Source organism: Eucyclogobius newberryi, unplaced genomic scaffold, assembly GCF_026437365.1.
Source record: "Eucyclogobius newberryi isolate DKJ021-1_F unplaced genomic scaffold, fEucNew1.0.hap1 SCAF_10, whole genome shotgun sequence".
In the NCBI taxonomy this organism is placed as follows: Eukaryota; Metazoa; Chordata; class Actinopteri; order Gobiiformes; family Gobiidae; genus Eucyclogobius; species Eucyclogobius newberryi.
The window spans coordinates 29643627-29667920 of NW_027315724.1; the positions used below are offsets into that span (position 1 = coordinate 29643627).

The 24294-nt window shown below is 42.9% G+C and overlaps 2 protein-coding genes across 2 annotated transcripts in view; both read left to right on the forward strand.

Annotated features, from left to right (window-relative positions):
* Nucleotides 1-24294, forward strand: part of dhx40 (DEAH (Asp-Glu-Ala-His) box polypeptide 40) — a 264848-nt gene that overhangs the window by 109633 nt on the left and 130921 nt on the right. The window lies entirely within an intron of this gene.
* LOC140371518 (cobalamin binding intrinsic factor-like) lies at nucleotides 11050-11811 on the forward strand. Its single transcript, XM_072458690.1, has 4 exons — nucleotides 11050-11137; nucleotides 11204-11345; nucleotides 11459-11595; nucleotides 11674-11811. Exons 1-4 carry the CDS (start codon nucleotides 11077-11079, stop codon nucleotides 11733-11735), a joined length of 402 nt encoding a protein of 133 aa, XP_072314791.1. The 5' UTR covers nucleotides 11050-11076; the 3' UTR covers nucleotides 11736-11811.

Here is a 24294-nt window from a genome sequence, read left to right on the forward strand (position 1 = left end):
GATCATTGCTAAAGCTGCAGGGAGATTCCTTGGAACAAAGGAGCTTGATTGGGCAGATATAGAAAACAGGCTAAAGGCGCTAAATGGGAGTCGGAGTGATGGGGGTCTGCTTTTGGGGAGTCAGAGTGATCAGAGTGACGAGATGGGGGTGGGGGTGGTCTCCTGTCCTCGTCCAGTCTCGTAGACGCACGGCTACCAAGCGGCGACATCAGTGGAAATATTAAAGCCTATAGAATGAAGCCTAAAGAATAAAGCTGTACGATGGAAGCACCGAACGTCAAAGAAGGAGACGAAGATGAAGAAGAGTCTCCCTGGAATAAAGCCGGTTGTTGTTGTTGTTGTTGTTTTATGGCGGTTGACATCCGAGTGTTGCATTACCGCCAGACTTTATTCCTTAGACTTTGTCGTAGTCCTAAAAGTTCTTCTTCCAGTGCCTTGACTTCCAGTGCTTTGTCCTCAGACTCTGTCGTAGTCCGTTGTTGTTGTTTTTGTTGTCCCACGGCGGCTGGCATCCAAGTGCTGCACCACCGCCAGACTCCACTCCCCAGACTATAGTTGTTGTGTTGTTGTTGTTGTTGTTGTTGTTGTTTTATGGCGGTTGGCATCCAATTGTTGCATCACCGCCAGACCTTATTCCTCAGACCCTCCGCAGTCCTCAGACTGTCGTAGTCCGTAAAAGAACTCCTTCCATTGCTTTGGTGTTACAAAGCCCATGAGGTCATGACATGTCTTTGTAGTACAAAGCCCATGAGATCATGGGACGTCTTTGTTGTTTTACAAAGCCCATGAGGTCATGGGACGTCTTTGTCGTTTTATCCTTTAGAAGTCCTTCTTCCATCACTTTGGCGTTTCTAGGCCCATGAAGTCCAAGCGCGTTAGAACATCCTCTTGCTCCTCATCCTCGGCTCAGTCTCCAACACCCCCCACCTCTATAAACGTTTACCCAGCCCTGTGCTACATAAGTAAGCAACCACAGCCTGACACAAACCCTGTGACTGGATCGCCAGAACGTTCCGCAGATTGAACTCCCGCCCATTATTCCGAAACCACAAGGCCAACCCGGCCCTTTCCCTATCATAAGCCTCACAGCAAATCAGCACATGCTCGACAGTCTCTGGCACCCGACAGTGACCACACAGACCGGTCGGATGTTTGCCTATCCTACTCAGTGACCAATTGAGTCCAGTATGGCCAATCCTCATGCGGGCGAAGGCCCTTTCCTCCCACGCGTTCCTGCCCATAGACCCGCAAGGACCCACACTACCCTGTATGTGATAGAGATGCCGTCCAGTAACACAGTGGCTCCAAAATTCCTGCCAAAGGCCGACCACATGACTCTTGATAACAGGCTTGATTTCAGATTTGCTTAACTCAACCGCCACATCAATTGATGGCCGCCGAAGGGAACGTTTAGCCAGTGCATCAGCCATTTCGTTACCATCCACCCCCACATGCGCAGGGACCCAAATGAAGGAAACCCTCACATCCTTCCTGGACAGGGAGAGCATCAGACAGAAGATGCCATTCAACACATCCTGTCTGCAATCCGATTTCCCAAATAAAGCCGGTTGGTCTCTGAAACAACAACAACTATTCTAGTCACAAAGACAAATCATGACCTCATGGGCTTTGTAACACCAAAGCAATGGAAGGAGTACTTTTACGGACTACGACAGAGTCTGAGGACAAAGCACTGGAAGTCAAGGCACTGGAAGAAGAACTTTTAGGACTACGACAAAGTCTAAGGAATAAAGTCTGGCGGTAATGCAACACTCTGATGTCAACCGCCATAAAACAACAACAACAACAACAACAACAACAACAACAACAACAACAACAACTCAGTTCCTCTTCTACTACTTTGGTGTTTCAAAGCCCACGAGTTCAAAGCACATGAGTTCCAAGCCCACGAATTACAAGCACATTAGATCATCCTCTTCCTCCTCATCCTCGGCACATCCTTCAACACAACTCTATAAAACGTCTACCCAACCCTGTGTTATATAAGTAAGCAATTACAGCCTTACACAAACCCTGTGACTGTAAGGTAAGAATTTTCCGCAGATTGAATTCTTGCCTATTATTCTGATACCACAAGGCCAACCCGGTCCTTTCTCTTTCATAGGCTGCACAGCGAATCAGCACGTGCTCGACAGTCTCTGGCACTTGACAGTGATTACAAAGAGCGGTCGGATGTTTGCCTGTCCTACTCAGTGACCAATTGAGTTCAGTATGGCCAATCCTCATGCGAGCAAAGGCCCTTTCCTCCCCCGCGTTCCTGCCCATGGATCTGCATGGGCCAACACTACCTTGTATTTGATAGAGATACTGTCCAGTATCGCAACAACTCCAGAATTCCTGCCAAAGGCCATACACGTGACTCTTGATAATCGGCTTGATTTCAGATTTTCTTAACTCAACCATCACATCAATTGATGGCCGCCTAAGGGAACTTTTTGCCAGCTCATTGCCATCTACCCCCACATGCGCAGGGACCCTTCCTGGACAGGGAGAGTATCAGACAGAAGATACCAAAACATCCTGTCTGCAATCCGCTTTGCAATGCAGAAATGCTGTAAGAAGCCATTACAACGCTGCAACACTTTAAAGTAGATTCAGCCCATTCCAATGCTAACCGTATTGCTATGATTTCTGAGGTGAAAACAGAAAAGCAATCTGTCAACCTCTTCTTGACCGCCCCTCCAGGTCAGGCACGAAATGAGCGCCGGTACGCCCAGTCTCAGGATCCCTAGACCCGTCGATATAAATAAATACATCCCCTGAATGCTTATCAATGAGCTCTTGGACAACGTCCTGTGGTGACCTCCCAGTGCCTCCCTCAAGTTTGCAATGCAAGCTAATATCAACAGGAGCCGGAACAAACTTCCAAGGAGCCACTGCAGACAAAGCCACCAAAGGGCTCACACCTAAATGACTAACTCCAGCAAGTTGCGCTTTTGCATTTCCTACCCAGCTAGAAAAACAAACTGTCAGCCTCATGCTGACCCCCATCGTCTCTGAGAAATTCCCTTACGGGTGCGTGCTTGTATGACCTTGCACATTTACCCAGTAAGCCAACAGAAGTTTTAACCTCTGGAGCCATAACGCCAATTCTCCTAATTCAACCTGCAGACATGGGTGGTCCTAAAGGCCCTACAGCAGATACTCAAGGCCTTTAAGTTAGTCTCAGCTGCAGACATAAGATAAGATAAGATAAGATATTCCTTTATCGTCCCACATGGGGAAATTTCTTTGGTGCAACGCAGGAAGATACAGAGGTAGATACAGAAGAACAGATCACTTATAGGAAGTCTGAAAAACACTTTCAGTAGAAGATCTCCTATAAATAAAAACTCCCATAGACAAACAAATAAATAAATATATAAATACCATTGCATGTGATCACGACAGTAATTGCACATGAATATGTGTCACAACGGCACATAGATTGCACATGAATTTCATAGTAATTGCACATGAATTCCAACAGCAATTGCACATATGACGGAATTGCACATCAGTATTAGGTTAGGTCAGTATTGCGAGTGTTCAGGACTAACAGTGTTTGTTATAAAGTCTGACAGCAGCAGGAAGGAAAGACCTGCGAAACCTTTCCTTCACACAGCGAGGGTGGATCAGTCTCTCACTGAAGCTGCTCTCCAGAGCGGACAGAGTGTCCTGCAGGGCGTGACACTCATGGTCCAGCATAGATCTAGCCAGGACCCTCCTGTCCCCCACCTCCTGCACCGAGTCCAGAGCGCAGCCCAGGACGGAGCTGGACTTCTTGATGACTCTGTCCAGCCTCTTCCTCTCCCTCTCTGTGATGCTGCTGCTCCAGCAGGCCACACCATACAGGAGGGCTGATGCCACCACAGAGTCGTAGAAGGTCTTCAGGAGTGGCCCTGTCACTCCAAAAGACCTGAGTCTCCTCAGGAGGTAGAGCCGACTCTGGCTCTTCCTGTACAGTGCGTCTGTGTTATGAGTCCAGTCCAGTTTGTGGTTCAGATGAACACCCAGGTACTCAATGTCCCGTCCCTGGATGTTCACTGGTAAGGGGGCAGTGGGGTGGCGTCTGCGGAAATCCATCACCATCTCCTTGGTCTTCCCCGCGTTGATGAGGAGGTGGTTCCGCTGACACCAGTCCACAAAGTCCTGCGCCAGTCCTCTGTACTCCGCGTCATCGTCGTCCGTGATGAGTCCGATGATGGCAGAGTCATCAGAGAACTTCTGCAGGACACAGCTGTCCGTGTCATGTCTGAAGTCTGCAGTGTAAAGGGTGAAGAGAAAGGGCGCGAGGACAGTGCCCTGGGGCGCCCCCACACTGCAGGTCCGAGTGTCAGACGCACAATCCCGTGCTCTCACAAACTGGGGTCGGTCTGTGAGGTAGTCCAGGATCCACTCTGCCAGGTCATACTCCACACCAGCCGTCTCCAGCTTGTCCCTCAGGAGCAGCGGCTGGATGGTGTTGAAGGCGCTGGAAAGATCGAAGAACAGAATCCTCACAGAGCTGCCAGGCTTTTCCAGGTGAGAGAGAGAGCGGTGCAGCAGGGAGATGACGGCGTCCTCCACTCCGATGCCAGGCCGATATGCAAACTGCAGCGGGTCCATGGCTGAGCTCACGGTGGAGCGGAGGTGGTCCAGGACCAGCCGCTCCAGTGTCTTCATCAGGTGGGACGTGAGAGCCACTGGCCTGAAGCTGTTGAGGTCTTTGGGGCGCGGTGTCTTAGGCACAGGTACCAGACAGGAGGTCTTCCAGACCTGTGGTACCACCCTCAGCTTCAGGCTCATGTTGAAGACATGCTCCACAACTCCACACAGTTCATCTGCGCTGGACTTAAGGAGCCTGGGGCTGATGCCGTCAGGTCCTGCTGCCTTCCTCACTTTAATCCTCTTCAGCTCACTCCTCACCTGTGCTGCTGTGACAGTCAGTGGTTGGCAGGGGGACCGTGTGCTGGGGGGATGGGTGAGTCCAGGCGAAGTGGGGAGCTGATGGTCCGGGGCAGATGAGCGAAGAGGAACAGATGCAGGGCATTGTCCAGCTGTGGAAGAGGGAGCATGCAGCTGTGCAGGGGGAGGGGCGGGTGACCAAACAAACCTCAAGAAGTGAGCATTTAAATCACTCACCCACTGTAGATCCCCCTCTGTCTGGGCAGGGGGGATTTTGAAGCCCAATATGGTTTTCAGGCTCCTCCACACTCCCTGAATGTTCTTTTGCTGCAGCTGCTCCTCCTCCATCCTCCTCTTGTAGCCGGCAACAGCCTGCCTGATCTTCTTCCTCAGCTCCTTCTGTACAATCCTCAGCTCCTCCTTGTTCCCTGACCTGAAGGCTCTCTTCTTCTCCTTCATCAGAGCCTTCAGTTCACGGTTAATCCATGGCTTGTTGTTTGGAAAACACTGCACCGTCCGGGAGGGAACAATGTTCTCAAAACAGAAGTTGATGTAGTCCGTGATGCACTCTGTGATGGTGTTGATGTCCTCCCCATGTGGGTCATAAAGCTCAGTCCAGACAGTGGTGCTGAAGCAGTCTCTCAGAGCCTCCTCGCTCTCAGCAGACCACATCCTCGCCTCACGGGACACCACAGGCTGCCTGCGCACGATGGGTTCATACACAGGCCTCAGATGTACAAGGTTGTGGTCCGAGCTGCCCAGGGGAGGGAGGGGGGAAGAGGAATAAGCCTCCTTGGTGTTGGCAAAAAACAAGTCCAATGTTCTATTGTTCCTGGTGGGGCAGGTAACATACTGGGTGTATGTTGGTAGAACAGAAGAGGGAGAAGCGTGGTTAAAGTCACCAGAGACGAGGAAGAGAGCCTGTGGGTGCTGTGTTTGCAGCCTACAAGTGCAGGAGAGCAGTGCTTCACAAGCATTTTCAGCATTGGCAGACGGGGCCACATAGACTGCGATCAAAATCACATGTGAGAACTCCCGGGGCAGATAATATGGCCTCATGCCAATAGCCAATAGTTCAATATCCCTGTTACATAGCTGCTCCTTCACTGTGCAGTGTTCGGGTTTGGACCAGCTCGTGTTCACATACACCGCCAGACCTCCACCTCTTTTCTTCCCGCATTCTCTCGTTCTGTCCGCCCGCAGCAGATGAAAATTGTCCAAACCTACAATAGAGTCTGGCATTTCTGCTGTTAACCAGGTCTCTGTGAAAATCAAGACACTGCTGTCCCTATAAATCCTCTGGGACCGCATGAGGCTCGCTATTTCCGTCATTTTATTTTGAAGGGACCTCACATTACTCATGACTACGGCGGGAACCGACTTCCTGTTTGTCGCTCTGTTTACGTCCAGCCCGTCTGCTTCGTTGCGTTTTCCTTAGGATGTCCGCCGGGATAACGTGACGATCTCCGGGTAAGACGACTGTTTCATGAGTTCCTCCTTTGTGTAAACGCGGGTACCGGGGGGCCGGGTTGACTCAGAGCCAAGACACATCGCCACGACACGACGAAAACACTCAATCCAGCCGAAATAAAGTCAAAACAAGTTAATTTAAAGCGATTCCAGTGCGTGTCCCGATCGTTCATGAAGTTCCTCTTTCATATAAACGTGTGTATAAACGTGTACCGACGACACGCCGTACTTTAGCGGCGGCAGGAGGGCGCGGGGGGGGGGGGGGGGGGGGGGGGGGGGGCTGGTGGGCTAGTAGGCAATGCAGCCATAATCAATAGTTGCCCTCATGATAGCCCAATAAATATTCAGGAGCGACCTTCTGCTGGCTCCCCATTCCTTGTCGAATAGACAACGAAGCAGGTTATTCACCCTTTTGCATTGACCACTGACCTTATCAATGTGCTGTCGCCAACTAAGCATCTCGTCAAAGATGACTCCCAAGAATCTCACTTCCCTGACCTGTTCGAGTACTTGCCCTCTGCAGTTTAAGGGAGACGTCCCTATGCCCATTGAAGAAACAAATCACTTGAGACTTCTGTACGGACAGCTTAAACCCCCAATTCAGAGTCCACTGCTCCACTTGCTGTATTGCTCTTTGAAGTTTTGTCTCGTAAAATCTGAGATTTCTGCTCTCACCCATAATGCGCCATCATCAGCATAAAGGCTCCTTCCAACAGATCCAACCACATCTTTATGTCATTAATCATGACATTGAACAAGATAGGGCTGCACACACTCCCCTGCGGGATCCCATTTTCTACCTCATAAACCTCGGAGTAAGCTGCGCCCACTCTGGTTTGAACACGCCGGCCAGACAAAAAACTCCTAACTCAGTTAAACAACTTTCCCTTTCCACCACACTTACGCAACTTGATGAGGAGCCCATCCTTCCAAACCATATTGAATGCTTTCTCTGCATCAAAGAGTACCTTAATGACCTTTTCTTTTTGAGTCTTGGCCATTTGGATTTCAGATTCCAAACATAACACAGAATCCATGGTATGTCTGCCCCTGCGGAAGCCACTCTGGTGCGCAGAAAGCAAACTCTGACTTTCCGAGAAGTAATCCAACCGCTCTATTAACCGCTCCATGGTTTTCCCTAGCTGCGACGTCAAGGCAATCGGCCTATAGCTTGAAGGGTTTGACCCGGCTTCAGGATAGGTACCACAGTAGACTGCTTCCATGCTAACGGAATACAACTTGAATCCCAAATGCGATTGAAAAGACCTAAAACTAGACCAAGCTTGGCATCAGTTAAATGAGAGAGCATGTCATAGCACACCTCATCTTTACCCGGAGTTGTCTGCCTCGCCTTAGAAAGCACACTCCTTAGCTCGGAAGGAATGTCAAGATCATCTTGAGTCGAAGGCTGGTGCCCAATCAGCTCAAAATTCTGCGCCAGAGTATTATCCCTGCATTGCCTTGTCGCAGGTGAGAAATGGTCAGAGCTGTACACCGACACAAAAGTACTGGCCAACAGTTCAGCTTTGTCAACGTTGCTGACTGCTTCAACACCAATCTTCATTAGAGTCCCATAACAGCGCTTAACTCCATTCATACGCTTGATCATCCTCCAGACATCACTAAGTTGCGTTTCCCTCTCAATTTTGGAAAAATACTGCCTCCAATAGTCCTGACTATTCTTACAGTTCTTCACACAACAGCATGAGCTCTCTTGTAGTTAATGAGTGCATCTATAGTGTGAAGAACCCTTAACTTTTTAAACGCCTTATTTCTTGCCTTGATAGCTTCACCACATGCTTCATTCCACCACGGCACCTGCTTCAAAAAAGAAAAACAATTGAAATCTACTTTAGGATGATAAATAAAATAGGCATTGAAAAATAAAAAATAAAAATAGGCTTACTACGTACACAGATTTACAGTTGAATTTAGTGCAGAAAATGAACAGTGCAGTGGGTGATTAAAATTATGATTAAAGTGACAGTGTTTAGGAAGTGTTTATAAGTCCAATGGCAGAGGGAAAGAAACTGTTCTTATGGCGGGAGGTTCCGGTCCATCCGACCTGCTCGTCCCAGAGTCCTGGAGACGTAAAGGTCCTGCAGAGAGGGAAGTCTGCAGCCAATCACCTTCTCAGCAGAGCGCGCAATGCGCTGTAGTCTCTGTTTGGATGGACTCAATGATGGCCGTGTAAAACTGCACTATCATCTGCGCTGGTAGCTTGGCTTTCCTCAGCTGCCACGGGAAGCACATCTTCTGGGCTTTCTTGATGAGGGAGCTGATGGTGCACTCCCACTTGAGGTCTCAGGTGATGGTGGTGCGGTGAAAGCGGAGGGAGTCTACGATGGTGATGGAGGAGTGTGATAGTGAAGGGGGGCTCTGGGGCTGTGACTTTCCTGAAGTCCAGGATCATCTCCACTGTCTTCTGGGCGTTGAACTCCAGGTTGTTGCCGCTGCACCAGGACACCAGCCGGTCCACCTCCCTCCTGTAAGCAGACTCATACCCGCCCGAGATGAGTGCGATAAGGGTGATGTCGTCCGGAGTCGTGGCTGGAGGTGCAGCAGTTTGTGTGCAGGGAGAAGAACAGAGGAGAAAGTACACAGCCCTGTGGAGCTCCTGAGCTTATAGTCCGAGTGTCTGAGACATTCTTCCCCAGCTGCACGCATTGCCTCTGATCCGTAAGTCAGTGATCCACCTACAGGTGGATTCAGGCACGTTGAGCTGGGAGAGCTTGTCCACAAACAGGATCCTGGCATAGGTTCCTGGGGGCAAGTCTAGACTTGCTGTCCTTCTGAGGCTGAAGAGACGATAACATGATAGTGGTGGGCCCAGACTCGAAAGTCATGTGGCCCACACAATATACAAACAGAGACTCCTCCTCAGCACAGTGTGGCTCTGTCCCTTAAACCTTTGCCAAGGGCCGAGTTCTCCCCAACACACCTGGACCGCTCAGGTGAGCAGACAAAATTCCAATAATGATGGAAAGATGACGCAACCCTTTGTATTTCAAGACAGTTAACAATTTAAAAAAAAACAATAGAAGTTGAAGGAATTAATAAGCATTTAATATTGTAATGCATTGATATACCTTTAAATGTTATTGCAGACTGGACACACACACACACACACACACACACACACACATGCACACTCCAAATTCTTGCTCTGTCTGCTTGGTCTGTCTCTGCTCCCCCAACTTCTCTGTCTGGGTCAAGGGTCGCATCTCACGACCATATTAGGATGTCCTGGAAGGTAAAGCCTGGTAAAGCCTGGTACGGCTGGTGCCAGAGAAGATCCACCTTCTTATGAATATTCATATTCTTTGTCCTGTGTGTGAGAAGCCCCCAGATGAGGAGCACAGACGTCTGATGGGAACTTGAGGGACATGACACGCGTTTTAATCTGTTATTTTTGTAATCGTAGGGAATAAATACTTTTATTATAACGACCGAATCTTGTCTTGTTATTCTCAGTAATTAGAACCAACAAAGTAAAATGTCATGCCCAAAGCACTTTTTTCTGTCTTTGCCTCAACAATAGAAATCAGGGAAGAATCTAGACTTCAAAATATTAATACTCAAGTATAAGTATTGCGATAAAGTAAGTGTAATAAAACTATTGTAATGTATGTTACTTATTGAAAAGGTTAATCCGGTAAATCTATTGTTAACCAGCTTCTTCACACACAGTGACGTGAGTGTGTTTGTGACTAAACCTGTGAAAAGTTAGTACTACCACTCCTCTTTGACATGAAAACAATAGTTTTTTTACGATACCTGGAAAAATTCTGAGACAGAACACACAGAAACATAATTGTTTCCTTAATTACATGACAAATTGTAAATCATTTTCCTTTTAAGATTTCATGCTTTCCTCTTCTTGGGTTTGGATTATTCTCGCTTTACTAAAACATAAAACATGTAGATGTTAGTAAAAGTAAACAATAAATATTAAAATGAAAAAAACTAAACTAAACCACAACATTTTATTTATTTTATGAAAAATGTGAGTGGGCATCAGCATCAGTAAAACCATTTGGGCCCACCATGTTGTGGCCACTTCTGGGCCTTACAACACTTCAAAATTGCACATTGTTAAGTTCCAAAAAACAGATCTTACAGTCTGTGGAGAATTTCATTGTGTTTTCTTGGTCATAATCCTCTTCTCCTTCTTTTCTTTCTCTCTATCGGTTTAGGTCCATCCACAGCACAACATTCTGTATGGGCCTCTTAGGACATTCTGGAACCGGTTCAGGTCACTGTGCTCCTTAAACTACCGATAACACACATTTGATGTTGATAAGTTTAATTGTTCCGCAGAGCGTGCACAAACACGCATGCACGCACACACACACACACACACACACACACACACACACACACACACAAAGGTGGCAAAAAGATGATCTCTGTCCATGGTCCTGACTATCTTACATATCTTTACATTCAAATCAAAACAATTCTGAATCGAAAATGTAGGATATTCTCTACATCAGTGGCATGAGGCACAGGGATTAGCTGTGCTTGTTCACTAACCACTTAGTCCTAACAAACAAATTTCACTTAAACAAACTGTAATAATCAGTCATCAGCACCAAAAGCAAAGGTTATGGTTGTGCAACTAACGTTAATGATTGCCAATGATATGGATATTACCAAGTCAACAATAAAAACGACTGAACAAAAAGCTGATTTACTGCAAGATTTCACACAGACAACATGGCTCCTGTAGTCGTACTCCTGCTGCCACTTCTACTGCTCCCAGGGATTCGAACCAATGGTGAGCTGATTTTTAATGCTATTTTAACACTTTAATCTTCTATGTCTCGCTGCTTTTGTTGTTCAGAGTATGAGTCAGCGCCAATTGAAATCAAGGTTGTGAACAGTTTGAAGGACACTCCAGCTCAGAGCTACAGTGCGTCTGTTGTGAAGGGAGGGATCCTGCAGGGAGCAATGAAAAGACTCATGGCCTCCAATGCAGGATTCAAGTAAGACACACATTTTAAAATCACTCAAGCTTCCATTTAATCTTGTTGACTAGAGGAATAGTAGTTCATGGAGTATGTGCTTACTGTTGTTTATTGTACATATATGACTTTAGATTCACAATCCAGGAGGATCCAAACTTTGGCCCTTTCCTGGAGAGTGTAAATGGTTTGGCTGGGAGTGAGCTTGACCACACGTACTGGGAGCTCCTGGTCAAGACGCCCTCGGGTGAGACTATTCGGCCAGATGTGGGTGAGTTATGCTTTTGTGCAACCAGGGAAATCATACTGCTACGTAGTGTTTGTCTTTTAATAATAATGTGGTTTTCAGGGATTGGATGCTTTGTACCAAAAGCCCATGATCAAATTATTCTGAATTTTACAAAGTGGTGAGAATTCAGCTTTCAACATACAGTCCTGAATGTTACATAAAGTATGATGTTGCTATAAAGCTCTATTCAAATACAAATGTCTCCTGTTATTCTGTGATACAATAAGAACATTTCTTATAATTCATATTTGTTACAAATTAAACTGTATCATTTGTGAGTAGTTAAACAGAAATGCCACTCAGTATATTTATTAATTTAATGTATTATTTGAAAAGGGACATTGCACATTAAACATAGTTAAACAATGTACATGTGCCTGACTTTCTGCAGGTCTAAGAAAACTGCCCCCACATGTGCCCCCTTTAACCATTGAAGATGTATTTGGCAATGGTACACAAAACATATATATATACGTATTCCCCCCTTTTTATACATTTCTCTGAATGGGGACCAAACACTTTGCCAGGTAAATAAAATAAATGCCTTAATTAATTAATTAATCAATGAATTAAAAAAGAAAAACAGGGTAAAATACCACTATGATTGATTACCTTTTAAACAAATAATTTTGTTATAAACTGTGGACTACACTCATAATACTAAACAGTTTGACAATCCAAACTAAGGTCTATATGATAAAATGTATAATTAAATGTTGACACTAATATTTTCTTTCTTCCTTGTTAAGAACCAACCACCAACATTTAGATGACTCATGCCCAGGGTTTACACAATGATTTCTTATTATTGTTCCCCATGTAGCCAACAAGAAGGAAAAATAGACATTCAAGTCCTTGAGAGATGCAGTGTTACATCATCATTTAACACAAAGTACACAAATGGGTGTTACTAGTCGGGAGCATCTGGCTTTTTTGAGCCGATGCCGATACACAATATATTTCTTACTGTTGCTGCAATTTTCAAAAACTATATATACTATTATATTTTAAAATCCATACCAAGGTCTGCACATTTGATTAATTTAAAGTAAAGTCTACAAATTACAAAAATAATTTGTTTGATAGTGTAAAGATACAGCCATATATTTTTTTTTCTTTCTGATTGCTCTTCTATTTATATTTTTGCTCTTTTCATTTCTAGACTGGAAACAATATATGTTCCAAATAACAGCAATATTTTCAGTAGTGTGTTGATCCCGATATCTGGGAAACCCTCTGATATCACTGATACCAATAATGGAACCAAATTGCAAATCTAGATTATAAAACCCAATGAAAACAGTAATGAACTTAGTTACAAATAAGAAATGATTCGAAAGTATGGTATTACATGTTTATTAATCAGTTAAATTCATATTATATCACTACACATGTGTCTTGATGCACTTGTGTGTAGAGATTGTGTAATCTTCAGTAACTGGAATAGTTGAAGATGATCTCATCGTTTGCAGTTGGGATGTAGCACCCGATACCTGTAAGTATATAATATTATTCAGACATACTATTGACTTTAAATATTTTTAGGGAGTGTCTGCAGTGCTGCGGCGCGCGGCCGAAAAAGCCATGTTATTTTTGTGCCGGCCGCGGCTCCTGAAACTGCACCGCTATTTGACCGCGGTTTAGCGCCGTTTTAGACCGCGCCGGGTTAAGGTTAGGGTTAGGGTTAAGGTTAGGGTTAGGGTTAGGGTTAGGGTTAGGGTTAAGGTTAAGGTTAAGGTTAAGGTTAGGGTTAGGGTTAGGGTTAGCCATGAGGCTATAACTGGCTATAAGGGAAATGCCGCGGTCCCTGAAACTGCGCGGCAATTTGACCGCGCCGCGGCTCTCCAGCCACGGCCATATTTTTAATAGACTGAGAATTAAGAAATGCACCTCAATGTACAAATACAAAGACTCTTTAACAACTGGTATTGCACATATTGGTCACACTTTGCTAGAACATTTGCATGTTTTTGTCTCATCATATTGTAAGTTTTAACTCACCAACATCAGGTATTATGACAGTCCCATCTGGTTTTTTGACCTTCAGCTGCCAGTAGGTGCGCTGAGTGAAGTCTCCTGCCAGACCATTCACACTTTCCAAAAAGGGGCCGTAATTTTGGTCTTCACTGTAGGTAAACCTGAGCACAACAATGAACATAGATAATCAGAAAACTCAAGTCACATGGGATGACAAAGTCATCAAATTCAGCTCTTACTTAAAGTTGTTGTTGCTATCCTGGAGTCTTCTCATTGCTCCCAGTAGAATGCCTCTGTAGACCACATAGGTGCTGTACTTTCTGTTGGGCCCATGGGTCAGCGAGTTTGTCACCAGAATTGTGATGGGAGTCTCGTTGGAGTGTGGTTCTAAAAGATATAACAAATACAACATCCATGGATGTGGGAAAAACTCAAATGTGTTCACGCTCCTGGTTTAGTCCTGATACAGACTTGGTTTAATCTTCTAGTTCTAGTCTTTGTTTTGTCATGGTCAAGTCTAGGTTTAGTTCCCTTTGTCCAAGACGTCCAGTGTGTGTCTGTACATACCTGGGGTGGTCTTGGCATGGCCATGAGACTGTCCACCTGCCATTCAAAAACATATTTTAGAGAAATGTAAATCATTTCTTACAACAAAGTAGAAGAGACAACACAACTTACATTCAGAAGTGACAGTCAAAAGTACAAGCACAAGCAGCAGAGAGGCAGAGGAATGCATCGCCATCATAAACCAGATTAACTATCCCTGATTTGAGTTTCTCCTTTTAAAGTGCCAATTATTCATGTGTCATCATTGGATGACCAGCACTGCACAATCATTGTGAAATGATACAAAGTGTTTTTGTTCAACCACAGGACAAAAACTGGTGTGGTGGTTATGTTGTCATGAAGATATCAACATCAAGATCGTTTTATCTAAAAGAACAATGCATAGTCATAGAGCGACTTGGAAAAAGTTGTCTCTTTGTTGTTGGTTTAAATAATGACAAAAAAAATGCCTCATGTTCTAATGTTGATGAGCTGTTTTTAATGTTCTGCACATCACTTTCCCTACGATGGTTAAAATGGTTACAAATAAACAGAAGGCCCCGTGAAGGGATGATGACTCGGTTAAGGCACAGAAAGGGGAGTGCTGCAGGACCGTGCAGAAATGTCAAAGCCAAAGCTCCAGGTTCATTATGAGATTCAAAAAGAAAAGTTGTTGAAAAGTGTCCAACCAAATTTATAAAGAACAAATTAGAACTGTTTTTGTGTGAAATTATTAGAAATTCCAGTGACAATTTGCACGTCCAGTTTTCAACAGTAAACAGACTAACAAACCCTCCAGCTCAGCTGCCGTTAGGACTAATTAACACATCTAAGTGCAATGTCTTTGCAGTCTTCTTTAATGACAAGTTTTGGGGCATTAAAAATCCATCAATTCCACACCACAAATAATAACCCTGCAGCCACCTAAACACTTAGAGTTGACTCACTTTCCACCTGTAACAGTCCAAACTGTCCTAGAGAACTTCACCAGAGTAGAGTTTATCTACAGTAGATGCTGAAGGTTTCCAAAGTCTGTGCTGCCAGTTTGTTTGCACCAGTCACTCAGATATTTAATGTGTCACTTCAATTTGGAACATTCCCAAAGGCCTTGAAATTGGCTGTAGTTTCTTGGTCTTGCTTTCATGTTTTGTGTTTGTATATATTTAAAAAATGTGAAAAAATGCAGACGACAGCTGAATATGGACCAGTGGATTCCCTCTGTCACTGCATCCAACAGATCGGTGTGTGGATGCAAACCAACTTTCTCCAGCTGAACTCAGACAAGACTGAAATCATCTAATGCGTCCACAGAATGAGTCCTCCATTCCCTATTAAGATAGGAGAGGAGTTTTATTAATAAGAGTTTTTTTGTTTTGTTCATAAGAGTTCTATTAAGAGTGTGTTTTTGAAACTTCCTATAATTTGTCCTTTCCTCCTGTTTCTACTGCGTTGTAACACCAAAATTTCCCCTTGTGTGGACATTAAAGGATTATCTTATCTTATAAACAGAGAAATAGTGTCAGCTCACCCCCAGTCTCTCGCTCTAAAATCTCTTGACTTGAACTTTAACAGTCACATCAAATCTGTTCCCTGCCTTGTACTCGTATCCAAAAGTAACGTTACTTAATGAGGTGACAGGACACGTGATGATGAGCAAACCTTGGTAAAAACAAAACAAAAAAAACCTCCAAAGCAATGATTGGAAAGCAGTGAAATTTTGCCATCTAATAGTGCATTTTAAACCAATTCGTGATTAATTTGCTAATTATCGGCGACGTGGGCCCCTGGAGACAGCCGGGCCCCTCCTCGCCTTTCAGCTCTGCAGCGGCTTGTGGTTGCAGCTCGATAGACAACCAGACGTTTGACTAACCACTGCGCCACTTTCCCCAATGACAGGAGCCGATTGTGCGCAATAAAGCGCCGCTAAAACAATATCGCGCGGGCCGCAGTCATCACTTTCATGCACATGGATCAGAAGATGAACTTAATCCTGCATAACTCCTGTTCAACTTTCCTCCTGATGGGATCTCTCGCGATAATGACTGAGGGGCCTCTTCTCATTGACGTGTCGTTGTTTGACTGTGAATCACTCCGCGGCCTCGCCAAAGAAAAAGCATTAAGGAGCGTCATCGATGACAATGTATTTATTTTTTCAAGGTCGGATCAATTTGGAAGGTCTCGGTTTGTCTCGAAAATCTCTGCGCCTCTCTCTGCAGCAGGGCGCGGGGTATAAAAGGGCTCTTTGTGGAGCGACTGCACCGGGATAAACGGGGGCCAAAGGCGCATCACCCGGATCAAGAAGGTAAGTCCAGACCTCATGTTTATACAGTCAAGATCATTTGACGTTATTCAGACTGAACCGTGTATATTTAGCCTGTATTTACCAGCATAATGTTGCAACGTTTTTACTATGGTCCAGCAAAAAACGTTATTTGTTAAAAAAAAAAAAAAAAAAGTTAGTAAAAATCTGAACTTTTAATTCACGTGTTCTTCCTTTCTCAGCGTACATTAAAAAACACTTGACCATCACTACACAATTATCTATTCTTCTAGTGACATTCCACTGGCACAAACGTCCACTTCTTAACTTATTATCTTGATGTTCGTCTTTTTCTGCTCTTGGACTTTGCGCAACACAGAAATGTCCAATAGTATGCGTAATTTAGACATGTTTAGTCTAATAATAATTTAAAAAAAAAGGAGCACGTACCTTAATCTGTCCACATGGGGTCAGTAAAGGCTCACGTTATTGTCATTAACGCGGTCTGGCTTGAGCTCCTCAGCCAAACCAGGCCTTTTTTAAAATCAGGACTCTGTGCTACTGCTGTCTAGTGTCGCCTCTCTCTTTATGATCGACTATCCTCCAATCACAGTGTGATTTTGTAGTTCAAATTAGGACATTTTGCAGCCTGAATAATTGGGGATTTGCTAGCGACGAGCTGAATATATCTTTTTTTGTGTGTTTTTTTTTCTGAAGGATCTCCTCAGTCTCAGATCCATTCATAGTTACTCCTCTTTGTCCTTCCACCATGATCACAAACTGCCTTTTGAAAATATGAATGTCCTGTCATACTAATCAGATTGTGATTTTTGTAGATCGATTAATCGCAACTGATCGGTTACAGAAATTGTTGTCAACTAATCAAGCAATTGAATAATCGTTAACTGGTCTATAAACAGACTCCAAAACATGCCATGAGCCGAGAGAAGATGTTTTATTACTCAGACAGCGCAGAAATCAACAAAATAAATGTGTTTTTAATGAAAACACCCTTATGGCTGAAAATATTCTCCACCAGGACGTCCTCAAATGGGTTAAGTTCAGCTTCATTTGGGTAAAATTGAGCAAAAATCTCATTCACTGGCCTGTCGCGTTATAACAACTAATCGATTAATCGGAAGAATAATCGCTAGACTAATCAATTACCAAAATAATTGTAAGTTGCAGCTCTAGATTTTACACATTCACACAAACAAACACATTTTTGTCAAATATTGCTATCAAAAAATCAGTTCAAAACATAGTGCACATTTTAGCATTAACATTTGAAACATGACATGACTAATGCAAGTGGAATATTATTTATTTCGGATCTTCATGTTTGTAAAAGTATGGTTTTGTGGGCATTATAATGAATAAGAATACCCATATTAGAGGACATTGCTGGTCTTGTTTCTAAATATACTTGCAGCTTTGCAATGTAGTTGTGGTAGAAATCATTGCAAATGTCAAATTTAATGAAAGTCATAACCTTGGAACAGACTTGTAATCAATAAAAAGTTTCATGTTTTATGCATTTGATCAATAGGAACCAAAGAAAACTATTTGTAACTTGCAAATCTTAATGGCAAGAGTCGGTTTTTTTCTTGCTGTTTTATTTATAGAATAACACCACATGGCTTTAGCGCCGTTCTTATCAATTTCAACCATGTATTTTTCAGTTATAGAAAGACACATGTTATTCCTTTCCTTGTTATTTATCTCGTCCTATTACTGAGTATGAATCAATACGGACACGATCTGCTTAGCAAGTTCAGCGTGTCTGTGTGTTCTCCTGCTCCGTGTTATTGGTTTATTGACCCAAAGAACCGATTAAACAAACCACTATTGTCCACTCTTCTCTCGCTCTCTATTTATGTTTTTCTTTCCCTCTTGTTTCTTCTCTCTCTTTCTCTCTGTCCATCATATAACGTTCCTACATATAGTGTCTGGACGTGTGCAGTTCCTTTTGCAGCTCTCACGCCTGTGTTTGCTCTGGAGCAGGTGGCACGCTGCTGTCCACACATTGGGTTTAACTGTAGTAAACAGTGCTGCGAGGCTCTTCAGATGCAGCGGTGGCTTATCTGTGTTTATGAGCTGGTTAAAGTTGTTGAACAGTGGGCTGGAACACGGAGCTTCAGAGTCAGGAGTCGTAGCAGAGACAAGGCAGCAGGTGGAATGGCTGAGCTTTGAGGAGCATCAGGGCTTCAAACCAAGGACAAAACAAGACTATAAAAAAATAACTGGACTTAATAATGCACTGTTGTTTGTTTGTTGTTTGTACCAACATGAAGTTTAAGTTACCTGAGATTTATATCCATTTAAACATGGACTAAACCAGATTTAAACTTGGATTAAACTAGGAATAAAGATGTTATCAAAGCAGGTGGATAGGAATGTGCAACTGTTACTATTATTGTTTTTAAATGTTTAGTTTGTCTCTTGATATTTATATACAAGACAGTGGCGTGACAAATGGGTTGAAGCTGGGGAGGACATTCAGCAAATTGTCAGAGCTGGGAATCAATCTCAAGAAGCTGAGTCTTTTATACAGCTTAGAACTCTTGGGCAGCACTCAAAATATGATCTCAATTACAATTATTTCTTAAATTAGTTACAAAATGATTCAATTGAAAAAAATAAATACATAAAACATTACCATTAGAAAAAGCTTTATTGCCATTGTCGGTGAACAAAATCCACAAACCAGGAATGCAACTCTGTTCTGAATGATGTGGGCACTTATTCTGGCCCATTTGTCTCATCTACATTTCTACATAAATCACAGCATGGGCGCACACTGGCACTGTGGTTAGTCTTCTCTTCTCACAGCAAGAAGTTCCTGTGTTTGAGGCCCAGGCGGCACAGGGCTTTTCTGTGAGGAGTTTGCGTGTCCCCTTGTCTCTGTAGGGTTCCTCCAGGTGCTCCACATTCCTCTGCCTCTAAAAACATGTAGGATTCCCCAGAAATAGAGATTCTGAATCTCAGTCGAACTTTCCTGCTTGAATAAAGGTAAATAAATGTTATCATAAATATGTAAACCTGGTCGATAAAACAATATTGATGTTGGATTATGCTATCTGCACTAAACAATAATTGTTTAGTGCAGTATTGTGGGTCTTGAAGCCTATACAAGGAATAAACCAGGTCTAATCCATGACTTAAACCAGGAGGACCCGGTCTTATCCCCATCTTTTAAAATAGAATAAGTATTTTATTCTAAAAAGAAAAGTATGTCTCAAAATGGAGAATTTAATCTTTGACATTGTTAGAAAAGATTGTATATCTTCATACTATATTCATATCTGCGATAAACATAATCTTAGAAGAACATGTATAAACTCCAGAAGAACAACTCGTCATGATGTGAAGAGGTTCCATCATATCAATTTGCCCTGAGTAGTATCTAACCACCTACTTCTTCCTCGCCTTTTGCTTTGTATAAAGTATAAGTAAATGTGTATGTGCATGAAGTATAAAAAATATAAAAACTTCACCACTCTCCTTGTCCCCTTTTTCAAAGCTCGGCTCCTCTACCCGAGGCCTGGGAGCTCGAGGGTTCTGCGCAGTATCTTCGCTGTTCCTGCACTGGACTTTTCTGGACTGAGGTTTCTGATGTTTTTCCTGGGATCTGTTGTAGCCACTCCTTCAGTTTGGGGGTCACTGCCCCGAGTGCTCCGATGACACCACTTTTGTCTTCTCCAGCTCCTCTCAGAGCCCTTGGTATTTCTCCAGTTTCTCGTGTTCCTTTTTTCTGATGTTGCCATCACTTGGTGTTGCCACGTCAACCACAACAGCTTTCCTCTTCTCTTTATCCACCACCACAATGTCAAGTTGGTTTGCCAACCCACAGGATCTTGACTCGTTCATTCCTTTGGAGATTTAATATTTAAATTCATCTGACCGAGCTCTACACAATCCACAGAAAAAAGGCATTTCACATATTTATGTTTGCATAGGATTTTTGCACATGTAGTACCTGAAAGTTAAAATGTAAAATAAATATTTGCTTGATATAGCAAGAAACATTTAATGTTTTTAAATTCTTTGGTGAGTAATGTTTTTTATTTGACTAGTTCTCTGTATCTATGTAATAACATAGATATGTGAACATTAGACAAATGAGTGGACTTATGGGAAAATGGGCATGGATTGTTTTGTTCAGAGACATGGCAGAGAACATAAAAATACTTGTGTTACTTTCAATTCAATTTAATTCAATTTATTTTTGTAACGCCCAAAATCACTACAGCAGTTGCCTTGGAGGGCGACAGTGAAAAACGGATTAAACCATGTCCATAGGGACAGGGGCTATGTCCCAGGGTCCCCTGTCCTTAGACCCTCCTTCTCGGCCTGGAAAAACTACAAAAAACCTCCTTGGGAAGAAGTAGAAACCTGGAGGAGTTCCACAGTGAAAGAGAGATCTGACTCCCTCAGACGGACAGGCGGACATTACTGAACCGAGGACTGTTATTAAAAAGTTGCCCTGAAGTTAAATGAACGTGAGTCTGGTCGCTCATTTCGGGGTGCAACAGACACAAACAATGAAATACTTATTGTAGGGTTGTGCAATGAATCAAATTCAATCATTATCGAGATTCAGTCATGACTAATCTTCTATAAAATGCATGGATCTGTTTAATCAAGAGCTCCTCAGCCAATCCTCGCTCAGTAAAAGAATGTGCTTTGGAGCTCAGTCTTTGGAGGAAAGAACTGGACTGTATTTATTCTGTTATAGTTTATAGTTTATGCTCAGGAAATGTTAATTGATAGACATTTATAGTTTTTAATGGGACAAAATCAAATCAAATTGAAACTTGTGATGGATCAATACAAGGAAAACAATTGTGATTATTATTGTTTGTTGTATTTCCCAGCTGCACGCTCTCGTGTTCGCAGACAGCAGAGGTGTCTCTAGTCTTCTTGTGGGGGTTAACCTTGATAAACATCGAACTGCTGTTTATCTAACCCTCTTCATTTGGCCCCAGACAGGCCGCTGGTGTGGAGGGGGTGCTGGGGTTAGGGCAGTGGGCTTGGAGGGTCCCACAGATCCAGAGTTAATGACAGGGCTTTGTGCAGCGCCTGGGCTCATGGCGGGACAAGTCCGGCCCAGACAATAACTGGGGTAACACGTCCCTCGGAGAACACGGGCGAGAGGGCTAATGAGTGCGCATTGAGCGGAGCGCGGCAGTGGGCCGTGTGGTTCGGACAGAGACAAAGCCAATTTGTCTGTTTTGTTCTTGTGAAAGCTACTGTGTTAAAGGCTTGAGTATTATTTATGGAGTTTTCTCTAGTGCGTAAATAATCGGAAATACATAAAATTCACAAGGGATCACAAGCTGGTTTACATTTAGGACTGTTCCAGGTCTAGAATAGATAAACAGCGAGGGTTGGTTGAGCAAATACATCTGGCATAAAAAGTGTATCGATGCTTGGAAAAAGAATCATTGTAAATTCAAGTTTACATATCAGTGTTGGGCTGCTCGGCAATGGAATACTAATAATCACAAATGATCATAGTAATAAATCACGATTATCTGAAAAGTGAGTAAAAGAACAAACCTAAGAGAGTATTTTTTTGTGACGTGACTGTTACAAATGTTTTCAACCAAATAAGTTTGAAAAAGTCTGCAGGGCAATCAAGAGGAAAACTGTTGAACTTGTCATTTTTATCTTGCGTCATAGACTTGAATTGCTCTGAAGTTACTTTTTAACATCACATTCAAATCATTCTACTGTGCATGATAAAAATGTTTATTCTTATGATGATAAGATAAGCGCTACAGTACAATTTACCTCCAGCGCAGATGCGGGCACAACCGTTAACTGAAAACGCACTTGACTCATGTTGAACAGTGTGTGAAAAATCTCATCGAACGACACGATTTGAACCATAAATATGAGTAAAATTTAAAAATATTATATGTAAAAACCATGCTAAACAACGCAAAAGAGTGCAACATATGGGTTTATATATAAAAATTATATAATACATTGAAAAGAAACATAAACAACATAATCATTATCAACATAAACATAATGATCAAACGTTTTATATAGTGACTTTTCTTGTATAATTTTAATGATAATTCGCTCGTAAAAACTTCTAGGAAAAGGCTCCTTCTAGGAAAGCTGATCAAACCTTCTCCAGATAAGTAAAGTACTACGTATACTAGACGCTTAACCTTTACTTTCATAGTAAGTTTGGCCTCATTGTTCATTTGTTTTGTTCAATTCATCTTTAACCATTCCAAAAGCTGCTTTGCTTCACCCCATGTTCCACTGGGTCAAACTTAACTTGTGTGTTTCTTTTAGTGAAACCGTTTGAAAGCAGAAAACTAGCTTACCACGTAGTAGATCTGTGTACTTATCCCTGCCCAAATGTTTAATCTCGCAGACACCATTTCTTCTCCTGAATCTCAGAAGTGACGTGGCCAAGCTTGACCGCATTGTCTCGTCTTTTGTTGGACATGGTCACTTTTTAATTTCGGGCCCGTTCCATCCTCTTGGACACATGCGGCTTCAGCTTATCCAGCCGTGGCATTGACTCTTCATCTTCATATTGACCGGCTGTTTCCCATGACCTTTGAACTCCGGGGGTCAGTCCTTCAGCCGTCTGGACGTGCGCTCCCCCCGCTCCATACTTTTCCCTCTCACCTCCTCCACCTGGCTCTAGCTCCGCTCATCACTTGTTCCAGATGGGTATTTAAATGAAGCCTACAACAGGGAGACTCAAACACGCCATCAGAATCAGAATATATATATATATATATATATATATATATATATATATATATATATATATATATATATATATATATATATATATATATATATATATATATATATATATATATATATATATAGGGTTTCCATGCACCATCTTTAGTGGACAACACTGAGTCTGGCTTTAATAATCCAAAGAATAAAATAGACATAAATAAGGAGAAAATAAATATATAATAAAAGGAACAATATAGGGATCATGCAGGTGTGAACTAGATCTAAACTAAGACCAAACTAGGACTAAGCTGGGTCTATATTGAGTGTAACCTTTGGCTAATTTTCACCTGGAATGAAACCATAACAATTAAACTGCATAAAGTCAGGATTAAACCACACTTTAAAATGATCCAAGCCAAAACCATAATGTAAAACAGGGTTAAACCAACTTTGGAACAGTTAAAGTAGGGTTTATCCAGTTTCATCCAGTCAAAAATAGCACACGGAAATCCTTTTTTTCCCCTCCAAAATCTAAACTCATTTCCGAGCCACATGCTTTTACTATGGGTTTAGCCTGACACTTAACGCTAACTCCAAGTGGGAAGAGCAGAATAAGATGAGGTTAAAATAAACCGGGAATTAAACTATAGCAATAAAGATACATCAAGTCAGGATTAGAGCAGAATTTAAACAAGAGTAAGATGGACCACAATCAGGTATGAAACGATTTAAAATCAGGTGCTATCAAGTTTCAAAGCAAATCTTAAATCGGGTCATATACTTTTAAAAACATATATGGCTTCTTAAACAAGTACAGTTCATGAACATGGATTGAATTGTAGACTGAGGGTACATACATTTTATTAAACAGGAAAGGACAGTGTGAAACGGGGATGAGAGAGAAGGGAGGACATGCATTAAAGTGTCGGAGTCGGGATTCAAACTCACGACACTGCGGCCGGCTGCACGTGGAGCCTGGCATATGTGCTGTGCCATAACCACTCGACCACCGGGCAGCACCCTGACCTCTTTTCCAAGCCACATGCTTTCACTGGCACAGGAATGGCTGATCATTCAATATCAGTAATCGCACAGCCCTAGTTTAAAGTCACAACTTAAACCAGGTCCAAACCAGATCTCAATCTCAAAATCTGGACATCCACAGTGAAAAAATC

Bases quoted from the DNA above. Each gene is read 5' to 3' on its own strand.
- LOC140371518 (XM_072458690.1), top strand. From the start codon at position 11,077: ATGGCTCCTGTAGTCGTACTCCTGCTGCCACTTCTACTGCTCCCAGGG. The intron at 11,138-11,203 runs GTGAGCTGATTT...TTTGTTGTTCAG, and splicing joins CCCAGGGATTCGAACCAATG to AGTATGAGTCAGCGCCAATT. The intron at 11,596-11,673 runs GTGAGTTATGCT...TGTGGTTTTCAG, and splicing joins GACTATTCGGCCAGATGTGG to GGATTGGATGCTTTGTACCA.